Raw genomic sequence first — 22,514 nt, forward strand, 5'->3', positions numbered from 1 at the left:
TTGCTTTAGAAAGACTTTACTGAAATTAGTGTATGTTCATTGTGTGAAAATCATCTGCTAGAGCAATAGCATACTACTCTACAGAGCGTGTGTTTTAATGGAAAAGGTTGAGGTTTAATTGAAAATGCTGAAAGAGGGTTAATGGTATCATGATGAGAGGATACAGGCTGATTATGTGGTGTGCCATTTCAGTTATGAGTTTGGTTAGTTTTTCTCCATGCTACACATGTACACACAAGCACATCGAATAAAAAAATTAATCTGAACTGAATTGATAGTAAATGACTGGATGTTCCTTAAATAGCTCTTGATATTATTATCACCTGTTTCTATAGCAATTTAAAGATACAATCACGTGTGAAAAGGAATATTACCCTCATTAAAAAAAGTAAAGTGGTTCACCACAAATAAAAATTCTATAATTATTTTCTTGTCGTTTGAAACCCGCATGACGTTCTGTCATCCTTGGAACACATATTTTCAAGAATATTATAACTAAATATTATAACTAAATTATAATAACTTTTAAGCTCCAAAATAACAAATGAACAAACAAGCAAAAAACCCTATTTTTTTGTCTTGGTACAGCAGAATTAAATGGCTTCAAAGTAACCTGATGGGACTATCAAACAAGCAAATGCTAATAAAAATACCTTATATAAAATATTTTTTTTTTGTCTTAATACAGTAGAATTGAACAGATTCAAAGTCCCGATTACAGTAACTAAAATCACTGCTGGTAATGGTGTTAAGAAGTCCAGTACAAGAAGTCTGACAAACATAAAACAGCCTGGCAAAACTATGTTGCTGGTCATTTAAAAATATCAGTGCTGCAGTTTCAGGTTCAAAGTACACCTTAATGGAGTTTCCATTTCCTGTAATACTTTAATTGTGTATTGATTTTATTTCCCCAGAGGCATAACCACGCTTTTGAAATGGCCTAAATTCCCAGAAACCCATTATGTCAAGTACAACCCTAAGAGACTCCCAATCAGCAGTTTACAGAGATGCGGATCAAAGCTTAAGTGGCTGATTTTGAGTAATTCCTACAAATATTAACTTTAAGAAGTTAGGATTGCTACTTTTTATGCCATTGAGTTTTTATGAATGGTCCACACTGAACACATTGAGTACCTTCTTATGCTCTCAGAGGGAAAGGACATTTTGATAATTCCATTCCAATTGCTAATTCTTTTTTTTTTTTTTTTTTTTTATAAACTAAGCCTAACTACACTTTATTTTATGGGTGTGAAAGTGTGAACCTAGCATGTATTATATAGGTGGTTGTTAGGGCATTGCTATTTTATTATTTTATTTACCGGAAGTTCTGGGAGGTTCCTGGCCCATTTCAATAAACCCCCCAAAAGGTTTATGTCTAAGTGACTTACTTTTCAAACGTTTTTAAATTGATCATCCCAGTATAAATATGACTTAAAGACATTGTGCGCCATATGCACCAGTTGCCCATCAATGGTCTGCAATATACTGTATATGGTAAGGATTTGCAATGCTAGAGTCATTGTATGTAAACAGGTCATGTGCCATGTTTTTCAGTGACACAGACGTCACAGATACATTGTGAATATGCAAACAAGAATGTTAACATGGGGTTTAGGAATACAGTGTGAAACATTATTTTATCAAAGACTATATAATGGGGGGGAAATGCAATGCTCAATATGGCGGCTCTATCAAAGGAAGCCCCACCTTTTGAGTAAAAGAGCCAATCGGTAATCAGTAAAGACATCGCGTCACTGCAGCTGCCATTAGAAGTTCAGTTTGCTATAGAAACAGTCAGTGTTCTGTGACAAATGTTTAGGACTGCACATGCACACTGGCTGGTCTAGCCTTTATGGCAAAAGAACAACATTCATAAGACAGTTGTTGACATATTTCATTGGTGATTTCAAATATTACAATTTAATTGTAAGCTTGGAAAACAGTTTTGGAGAATCAAATGTTTCCCCATTCAAAGAGATAGGAGACTTGTATGCCTGAGGGGAGATTCAAAGATGGCCTACCGAGTGAAATTACTTGCCTTACAGGGATTTAGAGTTTATGAATAATTAATTGTTAACCCCAGGCAAATTATGACCAGTGTAAACTGTAAAGCAATATAACCCAGGATTTGTTTACATGAGGTTTATAATGACTCATGGTTAACTATTTTAAACATGACAAGACTTTATGATATTCTGCTATGAACAAATGGCTGTATGCAATTTTCAGTTCCTTTTTATTGCTCTTTATAAGTAAACAGCACACTTCTTTTTAATCAGAACACACCTCTCCATGCAATGTGAGGGATCATTCATGTCCATTGTTCAAACAGTGTGGAAGAGAAAAAACACCTTTGCACATACACAACCTTCATCCTCTAAATTTTCTGAAGGAGCTGACGGTTCTCATCACATGGATAAAAGCGTTTGCTTTTCCTCATTTAAATGTCTAAATCTCTAATACAAGTCCCTGTGCTACATCTCTCAAACATTTATCTCTGCACCCAAACCTTTATATTTCAGGTCTCTTTGATCAAAAGAACATATTCAGAGAAGCACACTTATTTTCATAGCATAGCAGAAAATTCTTTCTTACTAATAATCCTTTCACGTTCCTCCGAATTATAACATTAAAATACAGCAATATTAAATGTTAATGTAGACTACAATTTTTCTCAATCGATTTGACACTTTTCTCCAAATGTAACACATGCTTATTGTTTCGTTCCCCTCAGCGTCTGGGGTCAGAAGGGGAAATAACAAATTATCTATCAACATATTTTTTTCTTGCATTTAGTAAAAGTAAATATTAACATCAAAACTATAGGTGTTCTTTAATGATTATAAAAGATATTCGACTATTGATGCACAAATACACTAATGAAAATGCATTTTTTTTTTATTACAGCTCACTGTGTTAAACGTTTTGAAAATAGTTGTTTTTGAATATGTGTCAAAAAGATTGAGTAAAAACTGTGTGCATATACCATTCAGATTTTTTATTAATTGTAAGATTTTTGAAAGAAAATGTATACTTTGAAAGAAGTTAATACTTTTACCGATCAAAAAAAAAAAAAAGCGTGTTAAATAGTCATTAAAGAATCCTGGATTTTTTAAAATCATGTTTTCTACATAAATATTAAGCCACAGTTTAAAAAAATGTGTTTCAACATTCAAGATTTTCACATTTTCCAACCATGCAGTTCTACAGAATCTACGCCCATAAAAATGTATACGTTTACCAAATGCTTCACTGATTAACCATTAATATCAGTTAGATTAAACCAAAGACAAATGTATTAAACTAAACGAAAATGGAGGCAAATTAAATGTTGATAGTAACAGCATTATGAAAGTCAGTTACTGTAAATGAAATGTTTAAACAGATTAAGCACTTTGTGTTGTGTAAAGTATATTTTGTGATTTGGGGTTTGTACTAATGCGATTGAAAACACACTGAGATGTTTGAAAAAAAGTGCTTTTTTGAGGATCTGTTATGAGAACCATAAATGCTTTTGGCACCTGTAATTGTCATGTCAGTCAATGCATGTTCTATTAATGTGACAGCTTTGTTTTGCATTGATGAGGCTGGCAATGCATTCTGGGAACACCTCCAGCTGAGGAGCGTCTGGAAGTGTTGCTTTGTGTGAAAGCACTATTAGATCTCTCACTGATGGCTTTGTTCAATGGACTTTGAAGTACACATTTTTCCACCTGTAAGAGCACCAAGCCTTGTCCTGTTTACTGATCTCTTCTTCACTGGCATGAGCAGCATGTGACAGGTCAGAAAAAACTTGCCTCTGGTTTTTGAGGAAACCATCTAACCAAAGAAGAGTTTCTTCTTCTTTTCTTGCAGCAGGAAATTTCATTTAAATTGAGCTGTTGATCTGTTTTTATGCAAAAAAGCATACACGCTCTTTGATGTTTTGGGCATTCATGTCTTCATGGATGTGTATTTTTGCCGCTTGTGCCTTTTAAATATACTGTACATTTGAGGATGATAGCTTGTTGTCCTTTCAGGTTTTTAGTGAGCGATAAGAAACTCTAGCAGCAGATGCTTCAGCTAATTTGAAATCATGCTTAAAGTCTAATGAGTGAGTATAGCCACATGACTTTAATATCATACGTTAACATTCTGTGTGTGAAATCTAAGGCTGCCCACTAAAAGTCTACTATCTTTTAGTCGGCCAGAAGAGGCTTGGTTGACCAACCTTTTATTAGTCACAAAAAAAAAAAAAGTCTGTGAACTAAAACTCAACATAAAGAAGGTCCTAGAACCTATAAAACATAAGTCTAACAATGGGTAAAGCAGGAGAAATGTAATGTTTGGAATGGCCAAGTTATAGTCTTAAATTTTAACCCAACAAATATGTCAAAGGACAACCCAAAAGTTCACGTCACTTCGTTTAAACAGTGTTGTGGTCAACATTCCTCCAAGCCAATGTGCATGTCCACAGTTACTAGAAATGTTTGGTTGCATTACATCACTTGCTCACTCATTTGCATTCTGGCTGCACCCATTAACTGCAGAAGATCCATTGGTGAACATGATATAATGCTAAATTTCTCCAAATCTGTTCCAATGAAGAAATAAACGCATCTACATCTAAGATGCCTGAGGGTGAATACATTTTCAGCAAATTATCATTCATGTTTAAATTCATACTCCTTTAAAGAATAGCTCCTTTGCTTTATCAGAAATGACAATGTGTTGCCATTGTATCCTTCCAGATGCTGATCTGTTTACCAGTATAAACGTCTTATTTTAACCATTTCAGTTAATTTCTGTTTTAATGGAAAATGTGCGACAAATGTTGTTGATTGAGCTTAACTTGAACCCAAACACTCCTCACGATGCTGCCTGGCACAAACAATGGCAAACTCCACAATACAGCAGAATCCATTTGACCTCCCTGATGGTGCATTGCTCTCAGGCAGCAGCCTGATACTGTAGATCATGAATATTTACACCCTAAACTCTAAGCCCTAACAAACATGTATGATAAATATGCTTCCCTGCGCAGCAGAGGCTGGCGAAAACACATCGGGGATGGGTTCATCTTGTACGCCTGCGGGGCCGATCAGCGGGAATGCCTGATGGGAAAAGATGTTGCCCGGTACATCCAGCCGTTTCAGAGACATGCTGAGCACAGAGCCTGTAGCTTGTCAGCAACATAAAAAAAAAAGGTCCAGTAACTCAACTGCACAGGCAGAGGCAATTTTGCAGTACATTTACACAATTATCCTGCTTGAGTAATCAATGACTCTTGTAGCAGGCAGAAAAAAAGCGATGGCCACCAGATGTAAATTGTGTGTGTGTTGAGAACAGGTGTGACTGTACCCCTCTCTGCTACAGTGGAGCCTCATTTCCCACAGCCTGCCAAGTTGGCAAATTGAAGTATGCCGAGGCTCAGGTAATATTGCTGCAATTTGAGATTTACTAGCAGCTTTGAGAATACAAAACAGTGTCATGTGTTCAGACAACTGCACATGTGAATGTGTACCAAGGCAAAGTTACTTGTTGGCATGCATTCAATTAATGAATGCAGACACAGTGACACAAGTGATTAGCCCAAAATACAGTTTGCAATAAACAAATGAAAAATAATAAAATACATACTGTTACTTACTGTTACATACATACAATATAAAATACTGTTTTATATTTTTACATATTTAAAAAATGTTTTTGTTCCTCTGATGGCAAAGCTGAATATTCAGCATCATTACTGCAGTCGCTAGCTTCACATGATCTTTCCGAAATAATTATAATATGAAGGCTCAAGAAATATTGTAAACAACGCAAGTCCTTACTTTTAATTAACGTCCTTGCTAAATGCTAAATGAATTTAGCATAAAAAACAACAAACAAATAATAAAATAAATAAATGTATAGTAAAAAATTTGACCTATATATTATAATAATATTATATTAAATATAATGATAATATTCTGTATATAAATCCAGACTTAGAATTCTGTTTCCAGTCTACAACCTTAATCAATATAAATAAATAATACAAATAAAATCTCGTAGGTGAGTGATATTTCCTGCAATGCCATTAAACCTTCTCTTGTTTAATGGCCACTCATTCAAGCCAATGCAGATGAAGCTGCCAACTTCAGCAATTAATCTAGTTAAAAACACACAAGTATGCTTAAAGTTCCCGAGCTTCATGACCGCTGGCCAGAACTCATATCAGCCACTCCAAAGTCCACCAGTCAAGCTGACTTAAAAAAAAAAAAATGCTGCCAAGTTTCATGAAAAATGAATTACGAGGTTTATGCCAGCTTCTCCCCCTGGGATCATGTAGCAGATAACAGATGACACACTGGGTTAGAGTTCCCTCAGATCTCATCCCAAAGTAAATGGCAGCCAAGGTTAATTGGCTTCTCTGGCCTCCCCAGAGGCTGATCGTCATTATCAAAATTGTTTTTGCTTTTGTTAAGTGCGGAGGGTGATGGGTTTAATCAAGGCATTAAATAAAAGAGATTTAGTCACAAGCAGTGATTTAGTCTCTGCTCCTGGCGTTCGATTGTCCACTGTGCATCCAATTAAAATCAATGCAAATTATAATTGTATTTTATAGTAATTGGGTAGTTCAAACATATTCAATCAACAGAACTGGGACTTAAATTGTGCTGCCTAAAGCTTTCATCCACCTTCCCTATAATGGAAATGTGCTTTTGACATGATGCATCTGTGAATGCATTAAAAATGAATATGACATACAGTTGAACTATTATAGGTTAACAGTAGAAATCTAGAAATGTATTTAGGTGTAGGTATCCTATCTGACTTTCAGCTTCTCTTCAAACCAAATATCCATGCCAAGAAGAAAGAGCCATTTATTTCCTTTTATCTCCCTTTCACTATCTTATCCTTTTCTTCTTGCTTTAAGGGTTGAGGTGTTGATTAAAAACGCATTTGAAAACCCACTTTCAGGTTAAAGTGGCTGCATTTCTCTACCTGCTGCATTTTCAGATTTAGACTTTTTTTTTTTTTTTATATCCACTCATTTTGGGGGGAATTGAATTTGGGCTCATCGATAACTCAATCTTCATAGCTTTTTTTCTCCATGCACTCTGTTTGTCTTTAATCTGGCTGGGAGAAAAATAGCTGAACAATTTAGTCCTGTGAAACATTAGCCTGTGTAGAGATGCTTTATTCACAAATCTCTCATGCTTTTGTAGCTTTATCTTTTTTGTAATGAACTTTTCTACATTTTAATGTAATCTAAAATACGGAATCACATAAATGGAATACTGAATAAAAATGTATCATATATTTATAATATTTTTGAATAAAGTCTCTCACCAAGTCTACATTTATTTTATGAGAAATACAGCGATAACTAATATTTTAATGTATATTATACCAGTCTTCAGTGTCACAAACCTTCCGAAATTCTGCTTAGTCTTATTATCATCAATGTTGAAACATTTTTTGGCTTTTCAAATAAATGCAACAGTGGTGAGCTTGATTTATTTCCAAATAAATAAAGAAATAAAATCTTTTGGCCGTTAGTATATTTTCTTAAAAAGGAGTCACCCTTTACCTTGATAACATCATGAGGTGCATCATGGGATACTTTTCCAACAGTCCTGGAGTTTCCATGTATGCTTGGCTTTGGCGGCTTTTTCTTCACTGTCCGACTTTTTTTTTCCCATTAAAAATAATTCTGTAAAGAAAAGGCACAATTTATATTTGTTAATAAAACTAATTTCAAAAACATTTACACAAACAGCAAATTCAAAGGTTTACAAGAACATGAAGAATCCAAAGCCAGAAAAATCTGTCCACCACTTTGACTGGTAGTCTAAATTCAGTCAAGTGTGTTAACAACAGAGGGCTTGCTTTGAAGGTGCGATCATTGTGATTGTCAGACAATCAGGTGCATCCCATCTTTAGGGCTGTTATTTGGCTTTGTTTACAGCCTACCTGTTACAGCAGATGGCCAAGAGAAGTTGTTTCATTACCACTGTATCCTAAGGGTTCTCAATCGATTCGCTTTCTCTTTTTCCTCCTTCATCTTGGCTTATATTACTAGCAGTACATTTGACACACAGGAAAGAGAAGGTCAAACAGACTGCATTGTAGAATAGAGTACCCAGCACAACATGCTCTGTTGTACACTGCATATTTTGCCAGGTTGTATTACATGGATACAGGAAAAATAGCATGTTATGCACAGTAAACATACTGTAAATGCTGCAGAAAAAATAAGAGTAATATGGCAGTACACCAGGGCGCAACATTATGGATTGTCTGCTGGCCTGAGACCATTTTAAGAGAGTTTTGGGACAGCCGATGGAAGTGTCATGCATTTGTCAGTGTTGTATTCTTTATACACAGACAGGATACTATCATTTAAAGGTTTGGGTTTATTAACAAAAGTTATAAAGTTATCCTGAAATGTATCCTGAAAAATATGTTTTTTTTTACCCTCACAAAATATTAAGCACCAACTGTTTTCAACACTGATAATTATCATAAATGTTTCTTAAGAAGCAAATAATCCTATTAGAATAATTTCTGAAGGATCATGTGACACTGAAGACTGGAGAAGTGATGCTGAAAATTCAGATTTGCATCACAGGAATTACGTTTTACAATATATTCAAATAGAAAAGTTAAATTATAATAACATTTCACTATATTGTTTTTTACTGAATTTTTAATTGAATAAAGTGACTTTGAAAAATATTTTTACAGACAGCAATCTTCTGAACGGTACTGTACATGCATTTTTATGCTTTGCAAGCTTAATTTAAATGATGACTTAATGTATGATTGCAGTAGCAGAATAAATTTGGAAGTGTACAAAATCATATTGGCTACCAATATTCAAGAAAAGGCCACCAAAATCATTAGAAAGCATTTCATATTGGATCAGGACAATGACCCAAAACACCCTGCCAGTTCAGTCAAGGACTTTATCATGGTAAAGAAATGTAAAGTCCTAGATTGCCCAAATCAATCTCATTAATTTCACCATTTGAAGAGGAGACTAAAGACAGAAACTCCCCAAAACAAGCAACTGTTGGAATTGGCTGCATTAAAGGTTAGGGAAAAGCATTTCAAAGCATAAAACCAAGAGTCTGGTGATGTCAATGGGTTGCAGACTCACTGCTTTGATTGCATGCAAGGGATCTGCAACTAAATATTAACTTTTAATTTTTTACATCTGCCTTAAATTAAACTGTTCCAATACTTATGTTCACATCAAATAGTGTGATGAACTCTAAAAGTGCTGTCGCTTTATTTGGTAAAACGTGTCGAAAGACCTGATAATAAAATGTGTCATTCAGTAGTTTTGTTGCATATTCATCTTTTAATCAGATCTAGTTTTGTTGCATATTAATCTTTTAATCATATCTGCAAATGTCTTGACTCCATAGCAGAGAAAGCAATTTTGTCTTTACTGTTCCAATACTTATGGAGGGCACTGTATGTAAAGTATTTCAAATAAGTGTGTGTTGTTATTATTATTTTTTAATTATACAAATTATATTCAATATACAATTATCAATTTAAATTAATTAAAATGTGAAGTTTATAATTTTTTTGTGTCGGAGCCAGTGAAAATGTTGGCCCGTCTCAGCAAACAGAAACAATCCTTACTGTTGAGCCATGTTGAGTGCACATTGCCATACACACATTCATCTCTGCATAAATATACCAATCCAGTTCAATAGTTCATCTGCACTCATAAGCTCTTAGAAAGCTCCATTTATTAAATATACTTATGAAACATATGTACACCATTAATTTACAATAGTCATATATATATAAAAAACAGGAAATAAAACAGCCATAAAATGAATTCTCAATAGAAGGCAAGGTTTTTTTTTTTTTTTTTTTTTTGTATAGTCAGGAGATATAATGCACTTCAATAAGTACGAGACTTTGTTCCCAGGGCATGCCGGGTTATGTTCATTTGTGAGACCGGCTCGATTACGGTGGGATAGAGAATTAAACTGCCTGAATCTGCCTGGCCCATGGGAATTGGGATACACACAAATGACTCATATTCCATCCCTCAGCCGCCGCTGATATATTCTTATAGTCCTTTGGTGGTTAATCCCAGCCTTTAGCGGCTCCTTGCACTAGTCAATAGTTTCGACATCAAATGCAGTGTTGTCAGATGCGGACGCCTTTAATCTTGCTTTGTTGTTTTTTTCATGTTGAGCGATGATCGATCCTTTAAAAACAATGTCTGGGAAGGTCCGCCACCATGCCACAAAATAATTCTCTCAGAACCCTCTCCAATGGGGTTTCAGTCCATTAGCTTAAGCCCACTGTATATGCGGTCTTTGAGACAGACATGTTTAAGCAGGCACACTGGATAAAGACAATTCAGACTGATGCTTCAGCCCTCCTACTGTGCTGTTGCTTGGAAAGTGTGTGTGCTGTGCATGTATAACCTATTATTATGCCCGTAAAATAACAATATACAGCTCTGTCATCATCCAGGAGCACACACTTACTTTCACGAAAGCTTTACTCTCTTCACAGAAAATAAGAAAACAAACAAAAATTCTCTGTTGTAATTTCTTGTTGAGTCATCGCTGGCCTCTGATTGGCTGCTCAGCTTGCAGTGTAGATAATACAGTGCGGTGGGATTGCTAGGCTACAGGCTGTTCAATTAAAGGCCAGGCACGACATGGTGAGGTCAGATGTAGTATTCTTTGCTGTCGTGGTTGGGTTTGTGCAGGTCCAGCGCAGTCCGGAATGCCGTATGCTCCATGCTGGGGTGGTGCGTCTTTCTGGTGATCACGGAGGGTGCTGGAGTCCGTCGGTGTTGATAGAGGAAGTGGATGATGATGGCCAGCACACAGAGGGTGATGAACACCACTGCAGCCACTACTCCTGTTTATCAGATAAATGAAGAAGTTGAACACATGCTAAATATTAAATAATTATACTGATTCACTACTTAAAATATAGTTTGAATTAAATGTTGTGGGTTTGGATCTCATAAGATGATAAATGGAAGATGCATTCATATTTCGATTGTTCTACAATGTAGTGCTGCAGTGGTACAAATGAGAACAGCATAAAACAAAACTTCTGATATAACTAAAGCTGTATGAGGCTGTACAGTTTCCTTTCTAAGGATGGTTTATTACTTGTCAGATCTTTGAAAAGTTTTTCCCAGAGCTCAATATCATGGGGATCTATACCTCCGATTAGTGCCAAGTCTTTTTGATCAGCCTTTTTAAGTGGGTCTTTGCCTTGGTCTGTTTTTGCAGAGTCATCTGAAAGCAGAGAATGATAAGGAGAGGAAGACAAAGAACTGGATTTTGTGATTCTTTTCAGCAGGCTGAAAAATAGAACTTTTTGAGTCTCATTGTCGTGTGGAAACTATTAAAAAGGATCATTTACCTGCGTGTGTGTGTGTTTTGCTCAAAGTGTTCAAGCTGGATATAGTCCCACAACTTGATGCTTCCAGACGGCCGATAACAGTAACAAACGGGCTTTGGCTGTTTTGCAGGGCTGCCTTCAGAGGGGTAGCCTGATTAAACTGCACAGAGGACAGGCAGCCAATAAACCCTCTTAATCCAGCCTGGACCAGTTCCTTGTCAGTAATGTCACTACCTGAAACAGGAAAAAGAATTTAGCAACTGCAATTAAATGTGATGTTTGTCATATCTACTTTAAAATAAATGTTCTCATCACAGGTTAATATGCACAGACAACAACACTACCATTCAAGAAGTTTGGGATCAGTAAGATATTTAAAATGTTCAAGATTCTTTGATTAGAATTTCAAAAAGTTTTTGAAATATACATTTTATTTTGTTACATTATAAAAGACTTTCCTGTCATTTGTCCTGGCTGAATCAAAGTATTAATTTATTTTAAAAGAAAAAAAAATTGCATGATAGTCTAGATATAAATAATACATTCAGATTATCTCCTGAAGCAAAACAAGTCTCTGTAGTGACATTGGCACAACAAACAGCATGAGTTTGGAGTGAAATTAGCTGTTTGTCTGACTAATGGGAAAAGAGGAGAGTAATTTGAAAACAATTATGCATTTCACCTTTAAATGAATTCAAAGTCACTGTTTAACCACTCGACAGCTTTTATTTTAAAAGAAGCAGACTGCAGAATCACACAAGTAACCTCTAATCTCTAATCACACAAGTAACCTCTAATTAAGAACCTTTTTAAAAAGCTTCATTATTATATTCCTCAAGTCCCTTTTTTAGTGTCCACAAAGCCTTTCTAAAACAGAATAAATCAGCACATTCAATCCTGGTTCCTTTTCTATTTTGCATCTGTAATGACTAATGAGTCTAAAAGGGGATTGTTGTAGTTCTGTGCTTTATTGCTAATTTGTTTTAAATGTTCTCTCGCCTCTATCAAAGCGCTTGGGTTCATGCCACTTTCAGACCCTCCTTATTGGTTGTCTGGTAAAGAGAAACAGTCTCCTAGGCAACACTGAGAAACTCCATTTGGCTTTACTTGGCAACTTACCTGTGATGGCGCTGCCAAAAGCGTGCCTTCCTAGACAGACAACCACTCTATCCTAACCTGCCTGGATTCAACACCTGACGCCACATCAGTGATTTGAATTGATTTGATTCATTAGACAGAAAAGTAGTAAAATACAAAGTTAAAAACCTGTTTCCATTGTGGTCCTTGATGTTAAACAGAAATAGAAATGTGTGAAATGACACACAAGGAACACGAAGAAATAGAATCCTCCTCAAAAGCCTGTCAGAAACTCACCTTGGATTCTCCCTAGAATCACTGACCTCGCCGGGCTGAGAGCAGAGCCAGGAGACAGGCTGTACTGCTGGGTTATTGTGTTGTCAATCTGGAAGGGGACAGATATAATGGCAGATAACTAGGAAAAGATTGATTCCAGTAACAGATTTGGATGGGTCACAGGAAATAAAACATCTCACAACACTAAGACATGCTTTTAGAAATATAATTCATATGCTACATGACATTTAAAACCATAGCTTAAAATCATGCATAAAAAAATCTGTTCTCATTCTTGTAGAGAGTATTGTATAGGAAGCCATGTAAACCCCTTTAGAAATCAGATATTGTGCATTGTTAACATCTGTTGCTATGGAGACAAAGACTCACCTGGACAAACAGCTCCTGTCCCTTTCGATTGATTTTGACCCAGTGAAACCGTCCGTCTGCTAGACTGGATGACACTGGGCTGAACTTTTCTGTTCGTTTTTCTTTGTTCAACAAGTATCGTATTTGCAGGCTGCCTGGGAAATCAGAGTAAAAGCTATTGACTTAGAGTCAAAAGATATTTGTTTGATACAATGAATACAGAGTTGTATCATGACAGGGAGGAATAATATTTTAAATTTGGAGGGATAAGTAATGGGTTACAAAACAAACTCCAGCAGAGTGTTTAAAACCCCAGTGTGTGTGTGTGTGTGTATATATATATATATATATTATTTTTTATTTTTTTTCTTCTCACTTATTACCATGAAACTGTTTTAAAACAATGATAAGATTGCTTCTTGAGCAGCAAATCAGTGAGTGATTTCTGAAGGATAATGTGACTATGAAGACTGGACTAATGATGCTGAAAATTCACAAGAATGCCATCATAGGAACAAATTACATTTTAAAATATATTAAAATAATATATATAAAAAATATCCTTTACATGTCAAGATCGATGTGTTTTGCTATCTGCTGTGCAAGGCATTTTAGCCAGTCATGTGTTCCCTTGATAAGATGGTGACAAGTTCTTTTCCAATAATTGGAAAAAAACTGAGGCGTGAAAGCACTGTTAATGGAGATGAGAGACAATGGTTTCAAGAGCCTTCAATTTAGATGCCATGAGCTCTTTAGGTAAAGGGTGTGGGTGTAACAGAGAGAAGAAAAAAAAAATTGCATACTATGCGCTTTAATAGATATGTGTGGAATTCAAGAATATTGAGGTGCCAGGTTGAAAGAGTGTATGCCAACAAGAAAGGTACAGGGTGTGATAAAAAAAAAAAAAAATAAAAAAAAAAATTTCCTCCACTCTTTTTAGGATTAAAGGAAAAACTAATGTATTTGCAATCTGTAAAAACGTAATCTGCATATCTAAAATTTCATTTCTGGACCTCAAAGCAAGACAGATATTGTATACATATTACCGTTCAGAAGTTTGGGGTCAGTACTTTTATTTATTTATTTGTAAAGAAATGAATACTTTAATAAGCAGGGATGGGATGCACTACAAGATCAAGAGTGACAGATATGTATATATATTAGGGCAGGTTATTTAACGTGTTAATTAGATTAATTAATTATGGAGAAAAAATAATGCATTAAAATTATTAACAGATTTAACGTACTTGCCCTGCCCCAGACCTATGTAAATCATCTGCCATTTCATACAGTCGATTGATGACTAATATGAGGCAGGCCTTTTTCTATTCAGTGAAATAAGGTAAAGACTAAGCTGAAAAAAAAAAAAAAAAAAAAAAAAAAAAAAAAAAAAATTTATATATATATATATATATATATATATATATATATATATATATATATATATATATATATATATATATAAATACATTTTTGTTTATTGTCCTTTTTGAAGCTTGATATGGGTTTGTAACAGGGTGAGCAAATTGTGACTATTCCACAAAGAAACAGAGTAACATATGACTTGGTACCGTTTGATGTTAGCACAACAGCCATATAGTGCTGGTCCAGAGTGTAAGCTGTCAGGATCAAGGCTGGCACATGACGCGTCAAGAATCCAAACGACACTTTCTCTTGAGATTTGGTAGCTTCTGCATCATGGAAACCTGCCGGTGATCTTCTGGCCTCCTCGTTCAGTATCCCGGAAAATGGCTCCTGGAGAGTGTAAAGGACTGAAGATCCACTTTCAAAGGAAGCTGCTAGAGCTGTGATGGACACGGAGAGACAATGCAGTCCCTGGTGAATTTCACTGAGAACATTATCATCATCTCTATGCAAATTCAGATTGCGTGCAAAGGCAATGAACTCTACATCTCATCTGTCATTATTAGAGCTATGAAAAACAACAACATTAGCATTGTTTCCTCCCCAACCACAGCTGAGACCGTTGCAGAGAGGTGTCCTACTGATTCTTTATGTCTCTTCTCATTTTCTGCTCATCTGTTCTAGTTAGAAGTAAACAGCCGTAGCTTGAACGGACCCTTTGCAACACCGTCGAAACAAAGCCATTGCATCACTAATCTGACTGACAGGCTGCGGGATGGGTATTAGGCAGACGAATGGCTGCTGCAATTAAATTCCATTTGTCAGTTAAAGCTTTTTCTGCCAAGGCCTGTCAGCCAAGCCTCAAGGAATTCAAGGTGAATACGCCATCAAGGGCATGTTGTCATCCACCGGCGGCCGAGCCTCCTGAACTGATAGAAAATGAAAAGTTGTCTAAAACAGATGAAATTGAGAAATTTCCATAGAATATATAGAGGGTTGACTTTTCATTGTGAGACTCATACCATATACAACAGCTCACGGCAAGTCATGACTTAAACGGATTTAAATCAACTCCTATAGAGTGCTGATTTAATATCTCTCTGTAGGCTTTGATCTAATTGTGTGACTTTACAGTGTAAATCCTATAAAAATACTTCTGCCATCAGGAATGCCAACATTATGGTATTTGAGAATTACAAGCATCTGAGGCGTGCTTAAGTCCAGAGTGCCTGTTTCTTTCAGCTTCTTTTGATTATTGCAACCAAACCTATGAAAGCAAGCTCGCCCTGAGGCCATCGTAACCTCACCTGTTCTGCAGTGTGGCCCGTCGAAGGCTGTCTGTGTGCAGTCGCAGGTGTAACCGCTCCTCTCTTCCACACATCTCCCTCCATTATGGCAGACGCTGTCGCTGGTGCAGTGACCCGGGCAGCCTGAATTCACCCCCGGGGTGGTCTTTGCACGTTCATACAGGTCAAGGGTCACCCCGTTAATGATGAGGGCACGTAAGCAGCCCAGAAAGCCTCTCTGCCTAGAAGCTGTACCTCCTAATGGGGAGAGTACAGTAATTACTTGTCATAGGCAAATTATAAAGCCAAGGCCTTTTAAGTCTATAATGGTGTAATTCTTAGAAAAATTATTCCATTTTTGTGCTGTGTGTGTCCCAATTACTGACACAATTAACTGGATTTTACTATTATTATTTGATAGTTTTACTCTATTTAGTGTGTAGACAAAATGTTTTCACTGACTGCAAAATGCTTTGAAACCACAAAACCTACAGAAGATGCCACATTTTTTTTAAACGTGCAGTTTTTGCAGTAATTTGAAACTGAATTAAGTCTTTTAAGGACCTACAAGGAAGTAATATATATTTGCATATATTCTTCTATATACATTTTGCAGTTCACACACATCTATTTTTAGTTGCAAAAATGCAATAGAAACTTGTACACTGTCAAGACTTAGGTGTAATGATATTTTTGCACTGATCTTCAACCCTGTAATGTTTAGCAACAGCATGGTTCCTCACTAACAAATATGATCATGGATTCTTTCTATTTAAACGATTTCATTTTTCTCTGTTCCCTGGGGTATTCTTAGCTCCAGTTAAAGTACACTCAATGTCTTTTAATAATTATTGGTGACATTTGCTTGATTACATGTCTGCGTACCCACAAAGAGTTGACTGCTGAGCTGAAGCCGGTAGGGTCTCTCAGATGGTGCTTCTTTTAGCTTCAGCGGCAGAGAGTCCACCTGTAGAGAAGCTTCTTTCACATTTCGTTCAGCACGAATATAATGCCACTGACGATCATTCAGGGCTACAGGCGACTGAATGGTAATAATTACTGGTCCATCCCCTAGGTCAAAAGTCAAGTTCACTGTATAGGGAGCTGAGAAAGAAAAGAAGAAGAGGAAGAGGAAGATGAGGAAGAAAAAGAAGAAGAAGAAGAAACATTACGTCAGATGCACACAATACCAGGATATTCAAGGATATATTATCTTTAAAATGAACGATTATGTAAATTTTTCTGTGTTGCTTTCCAATTAAAATATCAAATAAAAAAAATATTTGTATTATTTTTTATATTTAAAACTGTTCTTTTTCGTACGCAACTTTGCTTCAAGTAATTGTGACTCTGGACCAGAAAACCAGAAATTGAGATTTAAACATCATCTGAAAACTGTATAAATAAGATTTCCATTGATGTATGGTTTATTAGGATCAGACAATATTTTGCTGAGAGACAACTATTTAAAAATCTGGATTCATTCTTAACAATGCATATTACTAATCAAAAATAACATTTTGATGTATTTACGGTATTAAATTTACAAAATATCTTAAATTGTACATGATCTTTACTTAATATAATTTTGACCCATACAATGTTTTTTGGCCATTGCTAAAAATGTACCCCAGCTATTTCATACTGGTTTTGTGGTCCAGGGTCAGAACTGAGATATTTTCTAGAAAAATAAAATAAAATATTTTATATGAAAAAATATTTTTTTGTCAAATAATATTTAAACAATGACTCACAACTAAGCTCCAGCCTTATGAAGTCTCTGACACCCAGATTCTCCAAGAAGACTCCTGAGAGGGAACTAGTTTTGAAAAAGAGTGAAATATCGATGCTCAGTTCAGCTTGCAGGGTGGGGAAATGCAGATAGGAGGATTCCTGGTAAAAAGATGCAGAGTTCCAGAAAAATCCTGCAGCACAGGGACAGGCAATAAAGCACACAGTGTGTTGAAAAACAAATTTTGCACTGAATTCGATAAAAAAGGGTCCATCTCTTCTGCATTTTGAAATATGAAAATATATTCAGCAGAGAGCCATATTACCCCCCTTTCCCCTTTTAAATTTGGTAAACAAAACACCCACGGTTGCCATAGCAGCGCAGCGGTCCAATTTGGAGCTCAGCCTGTGAGTTTGTCCGGTTTGTGTCTCCAATGGCGATCTCACTAAGGGGTAAATGGTCTTTGTAAGACAGCACACCAGTATCATTCGCCCTGCAGGAGGAGAAAGAGAATGAGAGAATGTGCAAGAGAAGAGGTAATGAGCAAAAGGCTGAGAGAAAGTCTTTTTAATCTCTCTCTGAGGTAGAAGATTGCCCTCCAAGGAGTGTGTATGCTTCACTTGTTGCTTAAAAAACACTAATACTTGCACCCTTTGGCGAGTATTAAGCTTTATCTGCAGCGTCTCGGTCACTTTAACAAAAATCTAATGAAGGGTTTTAAAGTGTGATTCCAATACAGCAATGTAATTGACTAAAACTCTTCAATCTGCCTAAGATTTCTTTCGTTCTATTAGAAAATAACAATCGTATTACCTTACCAAGTAGGAAATACTGCTCAGTGAGTGGCAAGTGTCTGGGAAACGGGGCTACTTTTAAAAGGATGCTGCAGTTTGACCCACGGGTTAAATGTTTGACACACTAAATGTATTATATTTGACTGAAATTGCTTGTATTGAAATAATGTATATTCTACCAATGATAAAACGGTGCTAAATGTTAGGTATACTGAGAGATGAGTACTTATAGGAAGCCTTTGAACTCTTGTGAAGTCCTTAAAAATATATATATATGTCTATGATATTATTTTGCATGATATTGTATAGTGACTTTCAAGTTGAAACTGTGCATAACACATAGTAGTGGCTGCAAAATATGTTTTTTTTTTTTCTTCATATTTGGGCTAGGGTAATTTTTTTAAGGCTATTTTTGATTGACCATTGGGCTAGTTTTGTTACACAGAACTGGCAACCGTGATTCACTGTGAAATTAAGATTTACCAGGTGTCTTGGTCTGCATCGCAGTTGCAGAAATAATTCATGTCCCTGCAGTTGCCATCCAAACTACAAGAGCACTGCTGGACCCCAGGCAGAAATCCTCCCCAATATGTTCGTTTCACTCCGTCTCTATCCAGCCACCATGACAAAGGAGTTCCATCTGAAAATGGACAAAATGCCCCAAGGATAAGAATATGTTTTACTTATCTAGCAGTAAACAATTATGCAAAAAAAAAAAATGACAACACTGTTTGGAGTCTAATGTAATTCAGTCATGCATGATGACATCTGGTCTCCTGCCCCTGCTGGTCAGTAATGGGCTCTGAAACTCCTGTCAGTCAAGCAGTCATTCCTGCAATGTGCGTGAACAGACATCTGCTATCACAGCGGTGTATGGATCTGGCCAAGAGCTTAGCCGATGAAAAACGACAATCAGATATGCAACATGTCTAGTGCTGGAGGTCCGTTTGAGCAATGTTTGATCGAAGGGTGATCTTTTGCTCAAAGGCCTTATCGGATCTTATTCTGGCAAATCAAAATGAACCCAAAAAGTGAGCCAAGAGTTTGAGGATAAGTTGAATCCAACTCATTTAAATGCCTAAGCATATCAAGCCCGCAAAGTCGAAAGTATTAAAGCAGTGTAAAAAAAAAGTATATGGAATAATTTAGCGTACCAGTGTATAATCTTTTTTTTAAGGCTTTATGCATACCTTTGCAATTCAAATGCTCTCATCACGTCCTATAACCATCCCTCCATGACAAGAATTACATTCTAACAGCTTTTTAAGTGAACATCATCATTCACCACACATCGTCGTCATGTCAAACTTGAGCCCCTTTAATATCTGTGGTAATAACCTGCTGTTGTGAATCATTTAGCTGTGAGGTACTTTTTTTGTTCCTTTGGAACATATTAGTCGAATTTAGAGGATTAGAATTCCCGAGGTAACATAAATCACACACTTCATAAGAAAGACAACATTTTTGTGCTACAGTACACAAAAACAGTAAGAGAGACTAGAGTAATAAAGCAAGACCAACCCCAGGTGTCAAAAAGCCGAGACTTTCTGCAACGATATATCACTTCCTGTTGGCAGTGTTCCGAGGAGGTCACGAGCGAGCGGAGATGGTATGGTGAGATGGTGTAGTTGAAGATGAGAACAAAAGGGCTGCGTGGAGTGGATCCTCGAATGTCAATGATCCTCATGTGATCGTGCCCCACTACGGTCCAAACTTTATCTTCTGTGCAAGAAACACACACACACAAAAACACAGCATGCTTGAAAAACTAGTACAGACTGAAATCCCCATTGACTCGGATCGTGTATCAACCCTCTCAAGCCTGCACTCAATCGACCGTATGTGTTCGCGAATGAAAATGAGAGATTAACAGAGTGATGGAGTCGTATGCAAATACCTGATGAATATTAAGCAGAGAACAGAAGGTCACTCATTCAGGAGGGTGTGAAATGATGAGAGTATGGTAGTCTACGCTAGTACCTTTTCCTATGCAAATTGAAATCGCTGTGTGTGATGTCCAAAGGTGCCGGTCTGCAGTGTCTTGCAGAATTAGCATGGCTAATAGCTCCTGTAATTGAGGTCAGTTTCAAATGATTTTCTTGCCAGTGCTTGTTGGCATTGTCTGAGAGAAAAGGTCTATTTGTATTGGGACTCTGGATCTTTTAATGCATTCACCATGACAAAGCTAACTTTGCAATCTGACTAAAGCTCAATGAAAGCGTACTTTGTAAAATAAAGCCAGCTTAGCTGTGCCATCGTGCAGCAGGTGGTCACAGCGCATGACAGTTTCCCAGTGCTTACTTTTCTCAGCTCGGCTTGCAGCTCCAATAACCTCATAGCCAAAGCATGCTTCCGAAGAAAATAAGAAAAATGAAGCTATCAGTCTCAGCTAGTATGCACTTCCAGTCTCTGCAGGGAGACATGCTCCCTGACTTTTTTCTTCTTTCACCTGCGCTCATCCCTGCTGCTTACATAATGGGGCATGAACTTCCCTGCGTGATGATATAATGTATTACAGTGTTATCTTAAAGACAAATCAGCCCAGCATCTGATTCAACGGAGAGTCATGCCATAGGCCAAGGTCGGTGAAATTGGTGTTGAAACCTCACAGGAGATGTGAGAAAACACATTGTTCCTGGTGATAGAAGATGCTTGCCCCCACATGTCTTGGTGAGGTGGTAAACACTTTTTCTTTTTAATCTTTTTTTGCTTTAGTACAATCAAAACTGGTTATAAAAATCTCACTTGCAAAAAATATTAGTAATTTATTACAGAAAGAGACTGTAAAAATGCTACAGTAACTGTTTACTGTAAATTAGCCCTGTCATATACATTGATTTAATTTTTCTAAAATACTGTCAAATGTATTATTTTTTTTAAGTAAAACCTACATATGACCATATATTCACATTAAAAGTATGCGTGACATCACATATGATTATATATGTTTTTGAATAGCTTTGTTTCTTTTTCCTATTTATGTTATCAGTAGTACTTTACTCTGTTTTATATTAGCAGTTTTTTAAATAATGTTAATTGCATTATTTGTATGTTGTTCAGTTATGTATGACCCAGTGCACAGTCTATAGATGAATACTGGCCATCTCTTATGGACAGGCCAATTACAATCTGATCCAACGTGGCTTTCTATTGTGCCACCTGTATTATTGTGGTAGTTTTCAGTACATTTTAAGGTAAAAGCTGATTTTGATAGTTCAAATAGTTTGGTATATTAACATTACATTACTTTTTTAGTTTTAACCACAAATATAACATTTATGTTAACCACAACCAAACCACTTGGGTGCACACTGTCTATCAATTGTGGCAGGAGTAATTGCTTAAATTCTGATGAAATGATGGACAAATAATAATCCGTCATATATCATGAAAAACAACAACAACAACAACAAAAAAATGCTATCAGCAAACTCAAATAATTCCCATGCGGTCTTGGGATAACACAAAACATAGAAACCCTTGCAATATCACACCATCTAGATGTCTTTGTAACACTCATCTTCCACTTCATTGGATTCAGTCTAGCTGAATCAGGGATGTTTGTGTCGAGCCTGAGCAAAACAAAAATCTGCCTCACCGGAGACTCCCTGAGAGGAAGGTTGGCCAACCCTGATCCAACCTGCTGAACTAGACTGCCGCATGAGATGCTGAACTCACTTAATGAGATGTGTGATTTCTCCAGGCAGTCCCCCACACATGCTGAGGTCACACCTGTCCATGCACTGAATCAGGTTTGTAAATGAGAAGTGCTGAGCTTTGAGCTTCATCATTCAATAATGGGAAAGATGATGAACATCAGTGTATAATATGTCTAGAAACGTGCCAAGCTGAGTATGCATAATTGAGTGAGTCACCTGCCATGGTGCAGTTGACTTGAGTGTGCTCTAGAGGTCCGCTCCCATCAAGGTCGATTGTAAACACACTCGACTGGCTTCCTGTTTTCCTGAAGGCCTCACAGGATCGCTCATATATTGCTAAAAAAAAAATGATGAATCATAGAAATGATGAAAATAAATCTGCTGCTGTTTTTATGTTGTGTTTAATTACAGAACGCTTGCATTTTGGCACATCAGCATGCTTGGCACAGTGATAGTGAGCCTGTAGGAGGTAAACACAAAAGTGAAATCAAGAACATTTTGTTGCCTTAAAGTTTAAAGTGTAATCATATAAGATCAATAATATATGTCAACGTTTGATGATTCAGCTGTATCATTTAGACAGAACATT

General features: G+C 36.5%; 1 protein-coding gene across 2 annotated transcripts in view; it reads right to left on the reverse strand.

Moving 5' to 3' along the window:
* Positions 1-9,717: 9,717 nt before the first annotated feature.
* The window catches only part of LOC113070158 (contactin-associated protein-like 5), a 32,753-nt gene continuing 19,956 nt past the window's right edge, over positions 9,718-22,514 (reverse strand). Inside the window, exons 7-19 of one of the 2 annotated variants that reach the window (XM_026243366.1) lie at positions 22,142-22,261; positions 19,788-19,988; positions 18,750-18,906; positions 17,838-17,965; positions 17,495-17,665; positions 16,626-16,844; positions 15,762-15,998; positions 14,661-14,894; positions 13,111-13,244; positions 12,742-12,829; positions 11,389-11,601; positions 11,187-11,261; positions 9,718-10,872 (exon numbers count right to left, since the gene is read on the reverse strand). In XM_026243366.1, the coding sequence (XP_026099151.1) occupies positions 10,676-10,872; positions 11,187-11,261; positions 11,389-11,601; positions 12,742-12,829; positions 13,111-13,244; positions 14,661-14,894; positions 15,762-15,998; positions 16,626-16,844; positions 17,495-17,665; positions 17,838-17,965; positions 18,750-18,906; positions 19,788-19,988; positions 22,142-22,261 (2,174 nt within the window). In that variant the 3' untranslated portion in view covers positions 9,718-10,675. Of the gene's footprint in view, positions 10,873-11,186; positions 11,262-11,388; positions 11,602-12,741; positions 12,830-13,110; positions 13,245-14,660; positions 14,895-15,761; positions 15,999-16,625; positions 16,845-17,494; positions 17,666-17,837; positions 17,966-18,749; positions 18,907-19,787; positions 19,989-22,141; positions 22,262-22,514 lie in introns of those variants that run through there. The other variant, XR_003279863.1, reaches the window with a different exon arrangement.

This window comes from Carassius auratus, unplaced genomic scaffold (assembly GCF_003368295.1).
Source record: "Carassius auratus strain Wakin unplaced genomic scaffold, ASM336829v1 scaf_tig00003134, whole genome shotgun sequence".
NCBI lineage: Eukaryota > Metazoa > Chordata > Actinopteri > Cypriniformes > Cyprinidae > Carassius > Carassius auratus.